The sequence below is a fragment of the Oryzias latipes genome, chromosome 5, assembly GCF_053564925.1.
Source record: "Oryzias latipes strain Hd-rR chromosome 5, Olatipes_Hd-rR_3.1".
Classification (NCBI taxonomy): domain Eukaryota; kingdom Metazoa; phylum Chordata; class Actinopteri; order Beloniformes; family Adrianichthyidae; genus Oryzias; species Oryzias latipes.
Window position 1 is genome coordinate 25777076 of NC_136241.1, and position 20104 is coordinate 25797179.

At 40.3% G+C, this 20104-nt stretch overlaps 3 protein-coding genes across 5 annotated transcripts; 2 read left to right on the top strand and 1 right to left on the bottom strand.

Moving 5' to 3' along the window:
- Positions 1-317: 317 nt before the first annotated feature.
- On the top strand, positions 318-7676 carry LOC101162522 (bactericidal permeability-increasing protein). The gene is made up of 16 exons (XM_020703389.3): positions 318-463; positions 2453-2563; positions 2648-2762; positions 2846-2977; positions 3072-3227; positions 3326-3389; positions 4475-4535; positions 4629-4720; positions 4826-5002; positions 5093-5152; positions 5227-5394; positions 5996-6063; positions 6144-6186; positions 6276-6339; positions 6820-6896; positions 6982-7676. The coding sequence occupies exons 2-16, from the start codon at positions 2461-2463 to the stop codon at positions 7021-7023; spliced, it is 1422 nt and encodes a 473-aa protein (XP_020559048.1). The 5' UTR covers positions 318-463; positions 2453-2460; the 3' UTR covers positions 7024-7676.
- Positions 7271-15358, bottom strand: cdk5rap1 (CDK5 regulatory subunit associated protein 1). 3 transcript variants are annotated; one of them, XM_078947542.1, is made up of 14 exons: positions 15281-15358; positions 14555-14858; positions 13425-13528; positions 13278-13312; positions 12268-12368; positions 11989-12199; positions 11787-11907; positions 10529-10759; positions 10337-10434; positions 10198-10253; positions 9979-10109; positions 9754-9903; positions 7835-7963; positions 7271-7525 (listed from the first exon to the last, which is right to left on the bottom strand). In XM_078947542.1, exons 2-14 carry the CDS (start codon positions 14838-14840, stop codon positions 7439-7441), a joined length of 1740 nt encoding a protein of 579 aa, XP_078803668.1. In that variant the 5' UTR covers positions 14841-14858; positions 15281-15358; the 3' UTR covers positions 7271-7438. The 3 variants fall into 3 exon arrangements, with proteins under 3 accessions (XP_078803668.1, XP_004068980.1, XP_020559047.1); XM_004068932.5 differs by lacking the exon at positions 15281-15358 and having other exon boundaries at positions 14555-14945; XM_020703388.3 differs by lacking the exon at positions 15281-15358 and having other exon boundaries at positions 14688-14895.
- ghrh (growth hormone releasing hormone) lies at positions 14858-19315 on the top strand. The gene is made up of 7 exons (XM_004068933.5): positions 14858-14978; positions 17538-17865; positions 18047-18137; positions 18530-18634; positions 18781-18885; positions 18954-19076; positions 19143-19315. The coding sequence occupies exons 3-7, from the start codon at positions 18058-18060 to the stop codon at positions 19153-19155; spliced, it is 426 nt and encodes a 141-aa protein (XP_004068981.1). The 5' UTR covers positions 14858-14978; positions 17538-17865; positions 18047-18057; the 3' UTR covers positions 19156-19315.
- The last annotated feature ends 789 nt before the right edge of the window (positions 19316-20104 follow it).

Genomic DNA, 20104 nt, shown 5'->3' on the forward strand with positions numbered 1-20104 from the left:
TCACAGGTTAAATGTTCCTTTAGTGTGCTTACCTTGTTTGAGCATTGAGCATGTGTGTCAGATCTGAGTGTAAAGAGCTGCAGTGATTTTTCACATCAAACTGTGGTGCAACCAGATTGGTTTTTGAGCTTTGCTGGGTTTTAATAAGGCGTTGATCAACCTTTGTGAGGAGATGTGTACCAAAAAACCCAGTGTAACTCAAAAGAGATGTTTGTCAATCGCACAAGTAAAGCCTCCTGTGTCCAAACATTCAGAGGCTTTTACTTTGACACACGTGACAAACAGAAAGTTTGCCTCACATCTGCCGGTAACTCTCTGGCAGTTCATGGGCTGATTGAGTACGGTAAGTAAATTAAGAGGTTGGGTTTTCCCTTCCTCTTTCGCTTGGCTATAAAAGCAGGCAGACTGCAGCAGAATCACAGAGAGGAAGACTCATCTGGTCCTGAAAGACTCACTGCTTCAGGTAAGAGATGTTTTCTGGCTGTTTCATTAGGGAAACTGGATCAAGACAGAAGGGACTAAAGTTTGAAGGTTTTAAAGTTTTGTTTTTATTTTTTCCTCTTTGCTTTTTTGAGAGTAGTGAAACTTGTTTTGTGCATCAAATTCTTCCGTTTTTGATACGCTAGAGACTCTTAAAAAGTCTGTTTTGTTTGTGGTTTTTTATGCCTGGAGAGTAGAGAAACATTTTAGTGCCTGACTCTGAAATTCCCAACTAATCAAATCAAACTCCAGTTTGACTGTCACAGCAAGGAAAAGTCATGTGGTTTGTCAAGAAGCAACGAAAAGCTAACAGATTCCTCTGTAATCTATCATTCTGTCAGTTCGCTGTGAAAGCAGCCTTTCCTGTGAGGGAATCTTATTTTGAAAAGTTTCTTTCAGATGTTCAAATAATGCCTTTTTTTTAATATACCGTACAGGTTTGAATATTTTCAGTTTTTGCAGCACAATTGATTGTGAACTGGTTGCTATGGATACATTATGAGAAGCTGATTTGCTGTGGCAAAATTAGGAAAATAACAAAAGGAAAAGAAAGACAAAATAGTTTTACTAGTCCTAAATTATAAAGCAGTTCTTCTGTTTTTATCTATGCAGGTAAATGATTTCTTAAAGCAGTTACTGCATGAGTCTTAATTGTAGCCATTAAGATACATCCTATGAAGTTTAAAACATATTTTTCTTCATAATCATTTTTTTCCTTTATAATTCCTTTTTTTAAACTAATTTTGTATAAAAACATTTTTTAACTTTATGTTAACAACAAAAACAAAATGAATACAAACATTAAAATAAAAAGGATATTACATTTAACATTCCATACAAGCTCAGTGGTCAAATAGAATTCTTCTAATCTTCTTCTCAGTTACATTTTTTCTCCGTTTCAAATGTCTCATTACATCTTATTTTAACACGGGTAGGTGGCTTTTTATGTTTCCAATTCAACAGAATTAATCGCAGTGCCACTCTGGTTAGAGTGATTTCTTTAAAATTTTGGACAAATAAAACAAAAAGTCCCAATACAAGGACAGATCCAGAACGAGTCGGTTGTTGTATAAATCAATCACAGGAAGAATTTACAGATGACAACATTTTTTACTGTGATAAATGTAATCAGTGTAAAACCTGAAACTGGAAAGCTACGTTCACAACGGGCTAGGAAACGGGCATTCGAGCGACCACTTTTAATGAAAAGTTGGGGTCGGGCGTTGAAAACTCTTGCGTTTTGGACGTACAACCATTGAATGCAAGTTGAAAGTTAAACCAGTTACACTAATCAGGTATGGATGTTTGGTAGTGATGTATGAAAACCGTCCTTTTCAAAACACAGAAGTGCCAACTGCTGAAAAAGTGATTATGGAGGAAAATTTACAAACTGCGGTTTGTGTCCAGTTAAAATTTTATGACGCAAATATTTCATGTATCGGAATAGAGCTGTAAAAAAATAAAATAAAAAAACCTGGAGCGAGATTCACCAGATTTGCACCGCCTTGACATTTCGCACCAAATCTCTTCCAGCTGTAGGTACAGGAGCTTGTCCGGACTACCGACAGACCTGTGTTAACACCTTATAGTAAAACTGCATTCAAGAACTCATGTTAAACACGCTCTTGAACGCACATCACATGTTCTTGTGTATGTGGCAAAGGAGTCCTTGTCCGATAGAGACAGAGGACAAATGTAGAACTTCTTGGGCTTTTTCCAACTGCTTATCTGTGATTTTCTCTCTCAAATCCTCCGATCTGGCATCTTTACAGTGTTCTAAAGTAGTGGCACAACCCAGTAGTAACAGCATATTGTGGATTTTTGTTATCAATTGTTTTTTGACTTGATCAAAGTCTGGGAGTCAACTGGGAAAGAACAAGATACATTTTTTTGTTTTTACAAAAAGACAAAGAAAAAAGACTCAGGTTTCACCTTCCTATTCACCATTTTGGTTTGTCCTTGAATTCCTCAGATATCAAGATGTTCCTGTTGAAGTGTCTGCCTCTGGTGGCGCTCATAGCGGCCGCCTTCAGCGCTAATCCGGGTGTGAAGATCAGACTGACACAGAAAGGGCTTGAATATGGTAAGCACCGCTGGTGGTTGGTCTCCTAATTGCCACGTTCCCTTAAGGCTTTGAAGAACACATTTTCTCTCGACTTTCTCCAAGGGAAACAACTGGGCATGGCTTCACTGCTGGAGAAACTCAAAACCGCCCAGATCCCAGATTTTTCCGGAAAAGAGAGGGTGTCTCCCATTGGGAAAGTCCAGTACAGTTTGACGAAGTGAGTTTTTGTCTCCCCCCCCGAACACTCTGTTCCACTGCATAACTTAAATGTGCTGACATGATCCTTTGTGGTTCCTCCAGCATCCATGTAGTGAACTTAGGGCTGCCTCAGTCGTCTATCAATCTTGTGCCAGGAAGTGGGGTGCAACTGAGTATCAGCAATGCCTTCATCAGTCTGCGTGGAAACTGGAGGGTCAAGTACCTAAGGTTCATGTGAGTGTTTTTTTAATTTATTTATTTATTTTTAGCAGAAGTAGAGTGATAGAGTTCCACTTCCTGCTATGAACTCATGCGCATCTGTCAACAGAAAGGACAGCGGCTCCTTGGATGTCAACGTCAACGGGCTTTCCATCTCACAAACCATCGCCATCAAGAGTGACGCAACGGGCAAACCGGAGGCCAGCAGCGCCGCCTGCTCCGCCTCTGTCAGCAGCGCCAAGGTCAAGTTCCATGGTGGAGCCAGGTATCACAGACGCTGACTTCAACCACGAATTAGTCAGATCTGCTGAAATATTGTGTTGTAATATTTGCATATTTGCTTTTTTTTTTTTTTTTTTTCAGCTGGCTGTACAATCTGTTTAGCAAATTTATTGACAAGGCTCTGCGGAAAGCTCTGGAGAAACAGGTGAGCGCTGATGTCATCAAAAATGTGACCAACATGTTTTAAATGGTTATGGCTATGGTTTATAAACACTTTGACAAAATCCAGAAAATATGTTGCAATATCATTTTTTAATGAGACATAAATAGTATCAATACGTTAATTAAGGTTTTTGCTCAGAAAAAAATTATGAAAAAAGCACCTTATTTTACCCAGCATCTCAAATTTATTACAGACATTTTAACATGGTGTAACTGTATTTAAAAGACATAACTATCAACCAATTTTGTATTTTTTTATACAGCAAGCAGTCATTTTTTTTAAAAAAATAATAAAGATGAGGCGTTCGTACCATAAAGTTTTTAAAGTTAGCTAAACCTTTTCCCGCCAACTGTGATTTTTAGATTTCATGGAGGCGGCCATTTTGAAATGAGCAGGAAAGCCTCTTTACTGCCTCTAGTGGAGGGATGTTGAAGTACAGGGCAGAAAACACAGACCAACTTACATTCAATGGGTTTATAACATAAGTTTTGATCATGCTAATGAAAAAGGGATGCGTGCTTCAAATACAATATACCGGTAATATGAATGGGGTAAGACTATAGTGCTATAATAAATGTTGCTAACGTGCTAAAGTGCCATGCACATGTGTTAGTTGTTAACTTTAACTAAGCTTTTTTTTGTGAATTACACATTTTTCTAAAGGTTTCTCGTCCTTACGTCATATTAAATTTTCTAATTTCCAAAGCAACCATTGTTCACTGTTGCAACACCCACATTAACCAAGACACCCCCCACTTTCTCTTTTCAAATTCCCTGCAAACCAGGAGGAAACAAATGTTCTCTTGAAGGCAACCGGTCGTTGCATAAAGGGAGGTTTTTCCCATTGACTGCTTTGCTAAATCATTGCATTTTACAGAAAAACTTTTTTTTTTTGGATCAAATTATGCTGCTCTATTTCAAAAGCGTAAACAGTAGAGTTACGGTAGACGAAAGAATGTCAACACTGGCGCTAAAACTCTAGTGTTAAAGGGTTAATCTTTATTTTCTAAATTTGTTATGACTTTTGTACATTTGAACTTTAAAAAGTCCTGTTATTTTTGTTGCAGATGTGTCCTTTGGTGGCCAAATCGATCGCTGATTTAAACCCTCGCCTGAAGACTCTTAATGGTAAAAACAAAAAGAAGTCTTGTTTTTCTAGATCATTGATGACATTTACTGACATTAGATTGGGGATTTAAGAGTGAATTCAATTCGTTGCAGTTCTTGCCAAGGTGGACAAATACGCAGAGATTGAATACTCCATGGTGTCGTCACCTCAGATTTCCCAGCCCGCCATCGATCTGAACCTAAAGGTGATGAGTTACTTAGGTTTTTTTTATTTTTTACTGGTTTGGAAGGTAAAACGAGTTTTTTTTATGGACTATTGAATTATGACCACTGTTTTTTTACTTTTATAGGGAGAATTCTACAATATTGGGAGGCATCAGGAGGCTCCATTCCCTGCTCCAGCCTTCTCCCTGCCGGCTCAGAGCAGCAACATGATCTACATTGCCCTGTCCTCCTTCACCCCCAACTCTGCAGGTTTTGTCTACAACAACGCCGGCGTACTCAGCATGTACGTCACCGATGACATGGTGAGCCACACCCCTGGTAATTTAAATCCACACCTTCACAGGTTGACACCACACCCATCTAAAAGCCTTCTACCCACAATTTCCCACCAGATCCCACGCAGCTCCCCTATCCGACTGAGCACCTCCACGTTTGGCTTTTTCATCCCACAGGTGACTATGCGTTCCCGGCCCTCTGCTCCGATGACATTCCCCCAGGATCTCCGCTTATACTCTTTTGTACTCAGATTGCCCAGCGGTTCCCCGGTCTGATGATGAAGATGCTGGTGAAGGCGGACAAAAACCCTGTCGTCAAGTTCCAGCCCAATGTCATGACTGTTGATGCCACGGCCACTGCAACGGCCTACGCCATCCAGCCCAATGGCACGCTGTCCCCTCTTTTCGTCCTCAACGTGGTGAGTCAACGAGCACGAAAAGAAAAAAAATTAGCCATGTCCGAATTCCCTCAATATTACTTAAGCGCTAAAAATCTATCTAGAGCCCTGGATTTAATGGTATTCAGACACATGTTTTCATCTGATGATAAAAACTTGGGTGATTTATAAAAATAATAAAAAAAACGAATACAAATATATTTATTTTTAAATGACAAATTGTTCAAACGCACAGCATTGTGGTCTATATTCACAATCTAGTGAGCTTTGATACTCTCAGGTGGTAGGGGAGTGGGCTTCCAACAGGCACAGTACTGATTGGCGAGAGTGGTTGCCATAGAAACTGACATAGAGACCAACTCTGACCAATTCAGACTTGAGACTGCTTTTTTTTTTAGCTCCAAGAAGTTGCTGTCTGTTACCAAAATAAAAGTTTTATAATGTTTTTGCATTGGGGATGTTACTGCGCCCCCAAAGATGTTTAATGACAGTTTGTAATAATAAACCATTTCTTTTATTAAGTTTTAAAACTTGAGGCTTAGCCTGAACTTAAAGGCAAAGACTTCAGACTTGGACTAATGACCATCTCTACAAACTAACTGTGGCGATGTGGCGTTTGCAGGACAGCAGCGTCAGCAGCCAGATGTCTGTGAGCGACCTGAAGCTGGCCAGCCGCATCACGCTCAACAAGTCAGTCTTTGAACAGCAGCTTATAAAAACGTCACTAAACTTTCTTTCAGCATCGATAATAACCGACTCACTTTTTACAGAATGAGTTTGAGTCTGGGTACCAGCTATGTGGGAGACTTCAAGGTGAGATACTCAGCTTTTTTTTATTTATTTTTTAACAACTGGACAAGAGAGCACTTCAGATTTAAACTAACTGTTTATTCTAACCCCAGGTCAACTCCCTTGACAACATTCTACAAGTCATCCTGAAACTGGTTGTAATTCCCACAGTGAACGGTGAGATCCAACATTTCAATATTTGAACATTTATCATTACGTGTTGATTGTGAATTAATGGATTATTATTATTTCATCCTAAGGTGACTGAAAACACAGAAATTTTAGCAAAACTAAAGGCAAATTTTAGAAGGATGTGTCCTTTTCTGGGTGTTGCTGTGGCAAACGGAAAACTTTTTTAACACCAATAATAAAAAGTATCTAGACATCAGACATAAGAATTCACAGAGTTGAATGACAGGAAGTGTATTTACCGAAAAAATAAGAGCTGAAGAACTGTTGAGACTCAAATTTCAAAGTTACATTTGTTCCAAAATGAAGATAATTAAACTTTTCCAAACATTTAGTCTGGAAAACCTTTAGATGAAGTCATAAAATGTTGTTTAGAAATCATTTTAGTCTTCATCTGGAAAGCAGTATTTTATTTTTTATTACAAACCTTTGTTTGCGTCATCTAAATGAGTTTGTTTTGCTTTACAGTTCAACTTTCTAAAGGTTACCCTCTTCCTGCGCTTGGAAAGATGAAGCTCGTAAACACTCAGCTTCAGATCATGCAGGTCAGAAAGGGATTTTTTTTTTTTATTGAATTCGGTGCGTTTGGTTTCAGTAGTGAACACATTTGCTGATCTTTGCCGTCTGCAGGACTACCTGATGATCGGAACAGACGTTCAGTTCACCGGCTGATCTCTGAGGAAGAGGAGAACTCTGGGAGACCGGGAAGTGAATGACCGCTCCGGAGAAAAGTTTGCTTTAAATGTCGCCTGCGTTTATTTTTATTTTTGGACTCACCTTTTCGGAAATATCACGCTCTTTCCAAAATCATATTAGAGCCCTTTCAGCTGCAGACCTGGTCTGAATTCTCTTTATAATGTATGTATATATATATATATTTGGTCTGACTTTTTTTCAAGATGTGCTGACTCATCACAAAGATTTTTAAAACTTTTTTTATTGCAGTCCTGTAAGTTCCCAATTAAAAAAAAAGGAAAAAGAGCTGTCCTTTTAAGTCACACTCAGGTGTGATAACCTGAAAATACGCAGTGGAAAGCACCTGTCGTGTGTTTACAAAGCTCCGTCCGTGAGGGCCCGCCGCCATCTGTCAAACCGGTTCCTGGTCAGCTGATCCTCTCAGGGAACTGAGACCGAGCGCTCGACCTCTCAGGCTTTGAGAACTGGCCGACAGGATCTAGACCAGAACCAAGTCATTGAATGTAGCGAACCACTGTAATGCCTTTTGTCTTTAACTGTGAGCAATGTTTGTATGTGTGAAAAACAACTGTTTGACATGTTTGTGCTTTCTAAAAATCTGACAATAAACTTATGGAGTCTTTAATAAACGCATTGCCTGCCTTTCCTTTATACTTTTGAGAGTTGAAAGGTTTGTAGACGTGTTGTAATAAGGCAGACGAGCAGCTAAAAAAATGTATAAATAAAGAACCAGGTGATGGAGAATGCATGAATCAGCATCTGCGGCGAGGGTTCGATCCCCACCCACCTTCACCCGTACGTAGTCTCCCGCTGTGATCGCCTCGCTGCTGCCGCCTGCAGGCTCTTCTTTAGGGAAAACCACCCTCATGTTTCCGTCAGTTCTCCCACACAGCTCCTCTGCAGATCTTTTACTTTCCTGGATGGAGGCAGAGCAGAAGCGTGCAGCTCACTGACAAAATTATCAATCAATGTATTATTTGTAGAGCACTTCTAAAACCAAAGGCAACCAAAGTGCTGCTCATAAATTCAAATGTAAATAAAATCACTAAACAATATGATGCAATAAAGAACTAACAATAAAACAATCAATCAAATAATTAACTAAATTACCATTAAAACTGTAGGGATGTTATGATCTGATCAGGAATCGGGTTCGATCACTTCAGACTCGATTGGAACGATCGGTGATCAGATATTTTGTTTATTTTTGTTATTTTAGTCAGCACTATACATTTTACGATTATTTCTTCAACTAAATGCCCTAGTGGAAGAAGTCTGCATGTCATGAACGGATTGCGACATTAGCGGGAAAGCGCAGAAGCTTACGGCGCTAGCTTGTGCAGGAAGCGCACAAACAAGTTAGTGAGATGTCCACAGATTCTGACTTCGGGGCTTAAAAGTACTTTTAATAAACACTTTAAACTGACAGAAAGTGTCAACAATGAAGTACAAAGGAATAAAATATAGTTTTTTGTTATTTTTTATTTTTTTAATGAGAGTTAAATGGAGAGTTGGCAGTGAGACGACTACAAAGGGACACGGTGTAAGCTCTGGAAAAACGTGGTTGTTTTTTTAATCAATAAAGTCTCAAAAACAACCGAAACTGATAAATGGTAACATTTTGATGAGCTAGTCATTAAAAAAGTCATCATCGTATCCATGCTACAATGATTTTTTAAAGAAAGTCATTGCTTCTAAAATAGGAAATTGAAAATATTGCTAAAGTAGATATGAATCACAAATAGTCAAAAAGCTTCAAAATCTCTAAAGATACTAAACTACGGTCACTGAACTTTCTCACATGACTAAGTATCCCATATATTACTAGGTAATTGATGGTTATTTTGTCTAGTTGATGGTTGCACTATGTTTACTTGATTATTCAAGCTACTTTCCAGAAATGCTGTCTCTGTTTCAGTGTTGGGCTACGTTCACACCGCTCTCTGCAACCCTCCTTCAAGTGACCGCTTCAGTTTAAAAGTTTACATGAACGCGCGCATTTTGGCCTTCTGAGTTTTCAAAACTTTGGCTCCATGTGTAGTTCTTTATCACCATATTTGGTCTCTATGTACAAAACACGCAGCCATTGAGCCCAGGTTGAAAGTTAAACCAGTTGAACTTCGACCAATCAGGGACTCTCATTTGGCAGCGACGTTCGGATGGCGTTCCTTTTCATTCATGGAGGTGCCAACGAACTGTTTGAAAATTGATCATTAAAGAGAACTATTGGAGTTTGAACCCGGCTGGAATTCTATGACACCAGGGCTTTCATTTATCGGAATCAAGCTTTGTAAGAAAAAGCCTGGAGCGAGAAATGCATCGCTTCGACGTTCCACACCAAGCCTCTTCCAACTGTAGGTGGCCGGTAAATGGTAGCAAAAGAACAAGATGAACAAGCCCCTCCCTGCTTATCTAGTGTGAACATCAACGCACGTCACATACCCGCTGTGTCCGCAGCTTCAAAAGATAAAAGAAGATGAATAAAATACAAATCAAGGACATCCTGGATCTGTTTATTAAATGTGTTCATTTTATAACGTGTTACAAAATTATCGGACCAAGACTCGGTATCAGCAGATTCTCTTAAATCAAAGGACTCGGAATAGCTTCGGGAATGAAAAATGTGATTGGAGCATCCTTACTAAAACATGAGCTCTGGTGCTCCATATAATCCGTGAAGACGAAGTGACCTTTAGTGACACTTACACCCTCCACCAGCACCAGCTGTGAGCTTCCAATGAGGGCGGCGTTCACCCTCAGCGCTTCCTGCCTGAACACACTTATGCACTCCTCCAGCCTGCGCCGCTTCACCTCTGCTGGCACGTCGTCCTGCAGCCGATGGAAGGCCTGCGTCTTCTGTGAGACATCAAAAAGGAGCTCCGAATAAAAACATTTGTAAACACCCGGCCTCTCCTGAAAAATACTCCTCACCTTTCTCATGCTGTAGGCAAACAGGAAGCCCACGTTGTAGCCCACCTGCCGGATGAGAGAGAGCGTTTGCTGGTGGTCATCCTCCGTTTCTCCACAGAACCCCGAGATGAAGTCACTGCTGAGGCTCACACCTGACAAGCAGGAACGCAGACTTTACTGTGAAGGTTTCCCACTGGAAAACACCACATCAGCTGAACGGGTCTGCAGGAGCTTTTGTACCTGGAATCATCTGCTTGATGTTCCGCACAAGGTCCAAATACGCCTCTCTTGTGTAGCTGACAGAAAAACACAATATTGGTACAAAAAAACTCCTATCTTTACAGTTTTTACCTGGAAACAGGGCAGGAATCTCTTTTACCCACGACGCATTGCTTTCAGGACTTGACTGCTGCCGCTCTGAGCTGGTAGGTGGATCTGTTTACAGATGTTTTCTCGCTCTGCAATTAGCTCCAGAACCTGCAAACAGAACCAGAACATCAGAGATTATTGGTTATTTCACAGATTTTCAGCTTAACGGAACTTAAGGTTTTATAAATCGCGGGTCTGGTACCTCGTCAGGGAAATCTTTGGGATGTGGGGAGGTAAACCGGATCCTCATGTGGGGATTGACCCTTGAGGCTCGTTCCAGCAGGTCGGAGAAGCGCAGGCCGCCCTGCTTAGGCTTATAGACGGTCTGGAAGCCACGGCTCAGCCTGGTCGGGTCGGAGCTGCAGAACTGCTCCTCTGATGTGTCTCTGTAGCTGTTCACGTTCTGACCCAGCAGCGTCACCTCCTTCACGCCCTGACGCACAAAAACATCACATCAACTTCTCTTCCCCAAGGATAACATTTTGGATTCAACCCTGACAAAAAAAAAAAAAAAAAAAACGTTCTTAAAAGAGTTTACAGTTGAGCACAATCGATAAAGGGGACGATATTTGCCATTTTTATGAAGATAAGTTTCTACCTTTTCGGTAATTTAATAAGTTAATACGAGGTCAATTCAAAAGATTGGTATTTTAGCTCAATTTCAGCTGCGCTTCGCTGCATCCCCATCATTTAGTCCCGCCCACAGTTGCATCTACTCGGCCACAACCATTGACCGTATATGAGAGCTGGACTGAGTGACCCCCCCCCCCCCCCCCCCCCCCCCCCCCCCCCCCCCCCCCCCCCCCCCCCCCCCCCCCCCCCCCCCCCCCCCCCCCCCCCGCTTGAGTTTCAAAAAGGAAGTACCTGCTGGCTCCAAGAAGTCAGAATCCCACAGACTTCTAAAGAAATTGCTAATCCGAAATTTTTTTCCATGATGTTTTTGCCGTAGCGCAAGTTTTACAAGCTATAAGCTGACCAATCAGATCCATCGTGTGATTGACAGATTCTCCCCAGCCGGCTTTTAGTGGAAGAGGTGTGGCTTTCTAACATGCTCCCTCCTGACCGGAGAGAGTGGTTGCCATAGAAATGTAGACACGGACCAATCACTGCTTAATGAGGTTGTCTGGTTCCAACATGGTGAATGACGGAAACATGGTGACTGAAATGACTTCCTTTGGTTGGAACCAGAAGCAAAGCATTTTCTATGGGTGAAGTCGCTCAGTCCAGGCCTCATATCTAATGGTTGAGGTCAACTTTTCTACTGTTACTGCAAATGACTATGAGCTACAACTTTCTGTTATTGATCACCTTGACTGCTAATAATCAATATCGCCCCTGATAAAAGCGTAATGTGGACCACAACTTTACAGAACAGTTATTTCAAATGTCTTTGTGTTAAAGAGGAAACACTATGGTTGTCTTCTCCTCAGCGCAAACTCTGAGGTGACAGGAGCGTTTACCTGGTCGGACAGGATTCGAACTTCCTCCAGGATGGAGCCGATTGGCCGACTCCTCTCCCTCCCCCTGGTGAAGGGGACGATGCAGTAGCTGCACATGTTGTCACAGCCCCTCATGATGGACCTGCCGCCGCAGACGCAGTCATCAGCCAACACTGTGGAGGACGGCGGCCTCCACCAGAAAAAGCCACGACGAGATACGTACACGAAGGCGCTGTGGCCCTGCGGGGCCAGCTGCACGGGCATCACGTCGGCGTACGTCTCCTCCAGGGACAGCAGCACGTTGCTGGCCTGCTGGCCTCCCTCGGCCACAGCAAGCAGGCGGGGGAGGTCCCGGTACGCGTCCGGACCGGCGAGAACGTCCACCAACTTCTCTCGCTCCAGCAGCTCCGTTTTCAGTCTCTCTGCCATGCAGCCTGGACGGAAACGGTCGTGAAGTGGATGCTGGGAAAACCTTAAACGCGCATCTGGGATCCTGATTTACCCAAAACGCCAATTTTCATTGGAGAGGGCGTCTTCATGCGCTTGTTCTTCATGGCCGTCAGCTGTTTCAGTCTGTTCCAAATCGTCTGCTCCGCCTTTTCTCTGCGAGGAGGGAAAGTTCATCAGCTTATTGATGCAGGAACACATGAAACTAAAGTTTATAGGGTTGATTTTTGTTCATATCTTAAAAATGACAGAAGATGTAAAAACAGAAGGTTCTAAAAATCATACAAAAAATAATTCAAGATGAGAATCCACCATTTGGGCAACTTTATTAGCAGCTTTGTAACATTAGACCAACAGTTGCTGAATATTATACATTATTATTACGGTGTGTGGGAACTACTGTTGGCATCAATCTATATTTTGAGTCGCGACTCTTGGTTTCTTTCTGTTAAATGCAGATTTCTTTCATTTTGACATTGAAGGCTCTTTTTCCTTTAAAAATAAATTGTATTTTGCTAACTTTGCTAGCTTGAGGGTTTAGCGCTTGGAGCAGCCGCTTTGAGGAAGTAGCGACTTGACATCGTCAAGAATGAGTTGGAAGTGGTGGGGAGAATCGAGGCATTTTTCAAAATAAAACGTCCTTCAAATTTAGATTATAAAGTAAACAGAGAAAATGAAGGTTGTTCCCCCCCCCCCCCCCCCTGCGGTCTGGTACCAACTGTCCCATGGACCCGGGGGTCAGGACCACTCCATTGTTCTACAGAAACAACTTCAAGTCTAAATTGTAAAACTAATAAAAAAAAGAATAAACTGAGAAAAAGAAAATTAGGAATACAAAAGGATTTGTTGAAAATGTGAACAACTGAAAAACAACTTAAATGAAAACCCTTATTGTGAAAAGTATTTAAAAAAAGAACGCTTAGAACTGAAAAACTGTTTGAAAAAGGGAAAGAATGTTAGCCTAGTTAAGAAAATAATTCCATCTGTTGATTCAATTTCTGCCGAATTTCCATCCTTTCCTGGTAAATAAAAAACAGACATTTGGTGACTGTTTGAGGATCTCACCTGATGGAGCAGGTCACTAGAAGAACCACGTCTGCCTGCAAACACAACCACACACTCAACTGGAGCCGTCCACGTGGAAACATGGTGGCGTGGCCATCCACCATTCTGTGTGTGTGTGCGTGTGTGTGCGTGTGTGTGTCCTTTCACCTCACTAAGCTGAGCTGTGCGCTCATAACCCTTCTTTTGCAGAATGGACCAAGCGATCTCCGTGTCGTTCACGTTCATCTGACAGCCGTAGGTTTCAAAATAAACTGGAAAAAAAAAGGAGCAGCAACAATTCATTTGAATTCCTCATTTTATTTTTTCAAAACAGAGAAATCACAAACCTTTTTCTCTGTTTTTTCTGATCCATCTTTTATTTTATGACTCGGCTGCAGTAAAACGATACTCTCACATTTGTAAGTTTAAGGTTTTTATTTACACGTTTGCTGAATCTCTTATATTGTTGAACATTACGAAAGTTTTGCAGTCCAGTGACTAAATGACAAACGGCTCCACATGATAACATGGATGACCCCATGATGGGAAGAAACTGTAATCAAATACACCCACGTTGATGGATGTTACTACTTTTCTTTGAAGTCTATGAACTGTTTTATGGTTGGGATGGTGCAAAAAAAATAAAAAATAAAATAAAAGAGTCCTGTCGTGAAAAAAGACTTACATACCACTTTTTTTAACAACTAATTTGTGTTTGTGTGCATTTGTTTGATTATTACAGACATAATATAAAGATTAAAAAACACTTTTTAAAAATATTTTTCAAAGATTGTTCTACTGTGGCTTTGAGAAGAGGATGAGTTATTTAAGAGATGCATAAAAACTAGCATTAAATAAAGTTTCAAAATAGTTTCATAGTAAATTTTTAAAAATATAGTTTTCCACATTTGTGTCTTAAAAGGAATCTTTCATATTTAATTTTTAAAAATTTATAAATAAATGTAACTTTGTGACAAATCCTAAAAAGACTTTTGCTTTTTTTTATATAGCAAACATTTATAAACAAATAAAATTGCACCGGAAGTGTGACATTTTTAAATAAATCTTTAATAGTTTCGAGGAATATTCTTTAAAATGGTTTAATCGACAGTAGTTTCGGAAAAATGTGTTTATATTTCAAAAAGTACAACATACCCGTTATCAATATTGGTATCATTTTTTGTCCCTTATTGTAGGATTTTGTTAAATGAATGCCACAATCAGCAATCAGATCACAAACTGTCTGTACGGTGTACGTGATGATGTTTGTGGACAAAATTGGGGTCAATCACACCAACCTTTCCTGGAGTTTCCCTCCTGCAGATCCTCAGGCAAATAATTCGGATTTTCGGAGAGATCTTCTTTTTCAATCGCAGGTTTTTTCACAGAAACTCTTCTGATGAAGTCCTGAAAACTTGGACCAGAACCCACCTGAGCGCTGAGGCTGCCCGCTGTCCTCCTCCTGGGCCCCGCAGGAGCCTCTCCGTCAGCCCGGGCAGAGCAGCGTCTCGCCTGGAGCCAGCGCAGAGGCGGTCGGAGGGGCCCCACCGCAAAAGCCCCCAGAGTCCTCATCCTGAAGGGCATTACAACTCCTCTTTAGAGCTGAAACGACGGCATTTCTGTCATTCAAATGTCACTTAACGGCGCATGCGCGTTAGCAAAGCGGGGAAACGTCATTGACGTGCTACAGTTACGTTCGGTCAAAGATGTTTGGATTGCGAGGTAAGTCACTCCAAATTAAATTTAACCTAAGTTTCAAGATCTTTGCTTTAGTAATATAATGATGACTATAATTGGCTGCTTATATTTTCAATTTTATTATTCATAAAAGCTAAGATTTATAACTAATTATGGTGTAAAATGTAATCCTGATAGCATTTTACATTTGTTACCACAAGAACTGCCGTTTTTCCAACTTTGCAAAATTATATATACAACTAATCCAAAAATTTCAGCTAATTTTCTTAATGTTTTTTTCAAATGAGAATTAGTTATTTACAATTTTTTTTGGATTGTGAACTTACACGATAAAGAGCATGGCTTAAAAATTGTAGAAAGGAAAGGTAGTGAAACTTGGCAACTTGGCCGGAGTGTTCACTCTTTTCTTGGGACGACATTAACAGTCCGTGCGAAATTCTTTCCACAAAACAAACGTTCCGCACAACAAGGATCGTGCGTTAAAAAATTTAAAGGTTTACTTTTTAAATCAAACTTTTTTTTTATTTTATGTTTTCATTGTCCTTGAATTAATTAAAACGTCCCACTCTTTTTAGTCTTCTAGGTAATAAATATTACGCATTTTTAGATGCTGCAAAACGTTTTAATCATTTGGAGCTGCTAATTTAAATTTAAGAATTGAGGAAAGAATTTTCGTCTGATGGTTTAGAATTTAAAATATTTTTTTGGACTTTGTGGGTATCTTACTTTTTGTCTAACTACACCTCTATTTAGCTATAAAACATATCACAATATTTAAATTGGAAAATGTATACTTTAAGATTAACATGTTGAATTTGATTACAAGATATATTATCTACAATTTTAAATTCATAAACCTATTGCTTAAACTATTACCAAGATCCCTACACCACATAAAGACAAAAAACAAAACAAAAAAACTTGCCAAAAAACCTTCCAATTTATTTGTTTGAGATCTTCGCTTAAATCCCTCACGACTTTATTTTATTTTAATATTTTTGTGTAACAGTTTAAATTGTTGATTTGTTTTTTGTGTTCTTCAGTTGTTGTTTAAACATCACATGAAAGTAATGCTAAAGATGGATATGCCTTAATAGTTGGAAACATCCTCATGTGATTCAATAAAGAAATTATTTAGTTGTTCTTTTTTGTGAGCACTTCATGAAGCCCTGGCTGTATGAAGATTTTTTTGTCTTAAGTTGCTATTTCCTTCCAGTGAATTTAAGCTTAGTTTTTCATTTATCAAATATAATAAAAAAAGAAAAGAAAACATCAATGCAACCACAAGAGGGCGCAATCTAGTCCAGGCAAAAGCAGAAAGTTGTGTAAGGAGCATCTAAACTAAAACCAAAGCCAAATCAATCATGCAAATAATGAACTGAACTTTCATGTCAGATCAGTTATGGCCCGAGTCAATGATGACCCCCAACTGGTTCTGTTTTTCCGACAGAGTGGAAACTGAACAACTGATGATCAAAGAAGTAGAGGAGAAAAGTGTGATTCTAGACTTAGAGAGCAAAGCAGGAGTGTACGACTTAAAGTAGAAATGTTGCGACTTTGACAAGGAAAAATTGAGAGCTGACTGACATGCTGAAAAAAAAGAAAAGTGAATATCCTGTGTGTTCAAGAGACCAGATGAAGAAGGAGCGAAGCTTAGAGATTACAGATGAGGCAACAGAGATGGAGGGATGTGCAGCAGGTTAGAGTGATTGAGGAACGAATGAGGAAAACGGTAGAGATCACAGAGTAGAAAAGTGGGAAAGATCAGTGAGGATGAAGTGAGGAAAAACTGGTGTTTTTAACACGTTCTTGTGGCTTTTTTTTTTTTTGATGAAGCGTATATATTCTATTCTGAGTATTTCTTTTTTTAATCATTGTGAATCGGGAGCAGAAGAAAAGATGCCAATGGGAAAAGACTGTATTTGTTGCATAGAACATACGAGGGGGTGGGCCACATGCTGCTCCACTCTAATGCATCCACATGCAGACAACTAGATCCATGTGCGTCTTCCTTGTCTGAAATGGCGTTTGGCTCTTAACTGTATGGTCAGATAGCTCTACTACTGCTCGCTATTTTTATTGCATCGTTAACGTTAGGTGGGGGGGGGGGGGGGGGGGCTGTAAGCTACCAGGAGAGCCTGTAAACAAATAGCTCAGTTATGGGTGATGGGAAATGGAGGTGGGGTACTTCACATTTTTGGATTGCTCACAAAGGTGTTCCTTCTGTTTTTGGTGTGTGTAATTATAGCACCCCGGACCTGATGTTTGGTTTTTTTGGTTCAAGATTTAAAAATATTCCCCTTGGTGGTGTAAAAGTCTGGATTGGAAGTCTTTTAGAATACAAAAACGTCATGAAGCCATGTCTTAAATTGTATTTTCATCTTTTAATACACCACTAAATAACACATTTAAATGAAAATACCTCAAAATGAGCCTTTTCACAGCAAATACGAGGATACATTAAAATACATAAATAAATTATAAGTCATAGTTAATTAATTGCTCAAAAATGAATAAAATCAGAGGACTAAGTGTGTTTTTCTCACAGTTGATTTTTTTAACCTCTGCAACATTCTTCCACAGGTTTCTGTCCCGGATCCTGGTCGACCATGAAGATCAGGATTTGAAGAAGCCGGTGACGGCGTGTGCAGAGAGCTCAGAATGGAGGAGTCAGACAGAGGAAGAGATGGGAGGAGAAGGAAGGGGGGGGGGGGGGGGTGATGAGGAGGAGTGATGTGGGAGTGACCGGATCCACAGGTTGAGTATAAAGTGACCACGGGTGCAGGAAGACACTCAGTACTGTCTCCGTGTCTCCGTGTTCCAGCCTTTTCCCGGCAGTCAGAGAGGATGAGAGTGGGGGGAACAAAGTGAAGGCTCGACAGGGACACCTCAGGACTCACATCTGAACTTGGTAACTCTGACAACACACACACACAAACACAAAAACCTGACGTTTGACATCAAGACCCTGCCTCGGCTTCTGTTTGTTCTCACTGTGTGATGACGCCTTTGGAGGGAAACTGTGGCTTCAGCGCTTTTTCTCATGTAGTTCCTCCTCCTGTCACTTATCGTGGTCGTCCACTCTCCTCCAGGACTCGCTGTGATGATGGAGAAAGCCGCACTGCTGCTGTTCTGTTGCCTGGTTGTGTCTCTGTCAGGTTCCCCGCTCTACCCATCCATACGGTAAGTCTTTATCTTCCAATCGTGCTGCTTTTTGGACATTCAGTCGTATTGTTGCTCATTTTTCAGCCCCCCCCCCCAATACTTGACTGCGTTATATCAAGATATGCATGTAATTAGGATTTTTTAAAGGTAAAAAAGAAAGGCAATCTCAAAGATCTGAACTCTTGTTCTGCTTATTCTTCCGCATTTGTTATGCAAAGCAGGGTCAAGATGCTTGGATTAGTCACCGTATTTACACACCATCTTATTCATAGTGCACTCAAACTTCAGAATAGCAAATGTGACAAGGGCAAGAGCATTTTTGTAAGGTCATTTTGGGAGGTTTATATTCAGAAAAAGTAAAAAAAAACATGGCTTTTGTGAGTTTGTGATGTTTCATGATGGTTTTGCAGGTTTGGCCAGAGGGACACGTCCATCCTGATGACGTCTTCTGTGAGAGACCCAGCTGAGCCGCTGGAGGGGGGGCCCCATCCCATCAGCGACCAAGCCGGACTACGGTGTGTTTGCTAGATTAGCTTCCTGTGTTTGTAGGATCAGAAAATTTGCTTTCCAGAAGAAGTTTGTGACAGCTGGAATGTTTCAAAATAAAAGCAGACAAGTTGCAATGAGTGGATGAATCTAATCTAAGTAAATTGTCTTTCAGCTCAGAACGCCACGCTGACGCCATCTTCACCAACAGCTACAGGAAGGTTCTGGGACAAATCTCTGCCAGGAAGTTCCTCCAAACCATTATGGGCAAACGGCTGGGGTAGGTGGAGCACAGACAGCTGTGAACACACAGCAAAAGTCCAATGTTGACCTTTGTTATCCAATCAGAGATGGAAACGACAGCTACAAACGTGAGTCAGACATCTACGAGGGGACCTTCAAAGAGGATCTGACCTCCATCCAGAGCGACCAAAGATACAGAGGGATACATGGGAATGTCATAAAGTCCAGGTGAGCATTTAAAACTCATGCCTACGCTGGTCTTTTATGAAAAACCAACTCTGATTGTCTTTGCAGACAGCTGAGTTAAGGACCAACCCGAGAGCATCCGGCCTCCTGATGATGTTCTGATCCTCTACAAGTCGTTTTCTGTTTCTTCAACAAATAAAAAATACAAACCATTGCCTTTTATTCTCAGCTAATTAATTGGAATTATTCTTGCTTATTGTTATTAAAAGTTGTGAAGAAAACCCTTCTGGACTCTTTATTGTGACAAATTCAGTATATATCTGGGTCATAAAACAGCACAACTATTAATCTCATGTCCAAATGGCTGACTTTTATGAAGAAAACGTTTCATTAAAATTATTTGTAATATTTCACATTTAAGAGGGATAAACATGTTTAGCATCAAAATAAACCAGTCATGGGATACAGATAACTGACAGGGAGTCATTTTAAGTTCTAGGGTTTATTGAAGCTTTTTAGAGCAAAAAATGTCTTCTTCTATAGATTAAGCCACTTGATCAATGTGACTAGACTTGTTGGGTCACAAAGTTCAAACAAATTATTTTTTTCAACAATTGGATATCCGTGCCTTCACAGGAAGTTACAGAGACATTTGCTCCTTAAAGTCATTAAAGTCCCACTCCGATCATCTTTTGATCTATTTTATTTAATCGCTCCAAGTGATCTTTTTTCATATATAATTTTGCTCTTTTTAGACACATTTTTTTAAAATGTGTGATGTTTGCTGGGCCATAGTTACCGTTGATGCAGAGCAACCCCACCCCCACCATTTCCACTCCTGAGAGCTCTCTGCTTAGGCAAAAATATTGGTCTTCTATTCTTTCTAAAACGGCTAATCCTTTTGACTAAAGGTGAAAGGATTAATAACGTGTTTTAGTCAGTTCAACTAAAGCAACATGCCTAATTCTAATCACGAATCCACAACAGACAATTGGCCGCTGGTTTGGATTAAAACATGAAGAATTTCCATTGATCGGGTAATTACCTAGGAGATTAAAATGTTTTTTTTT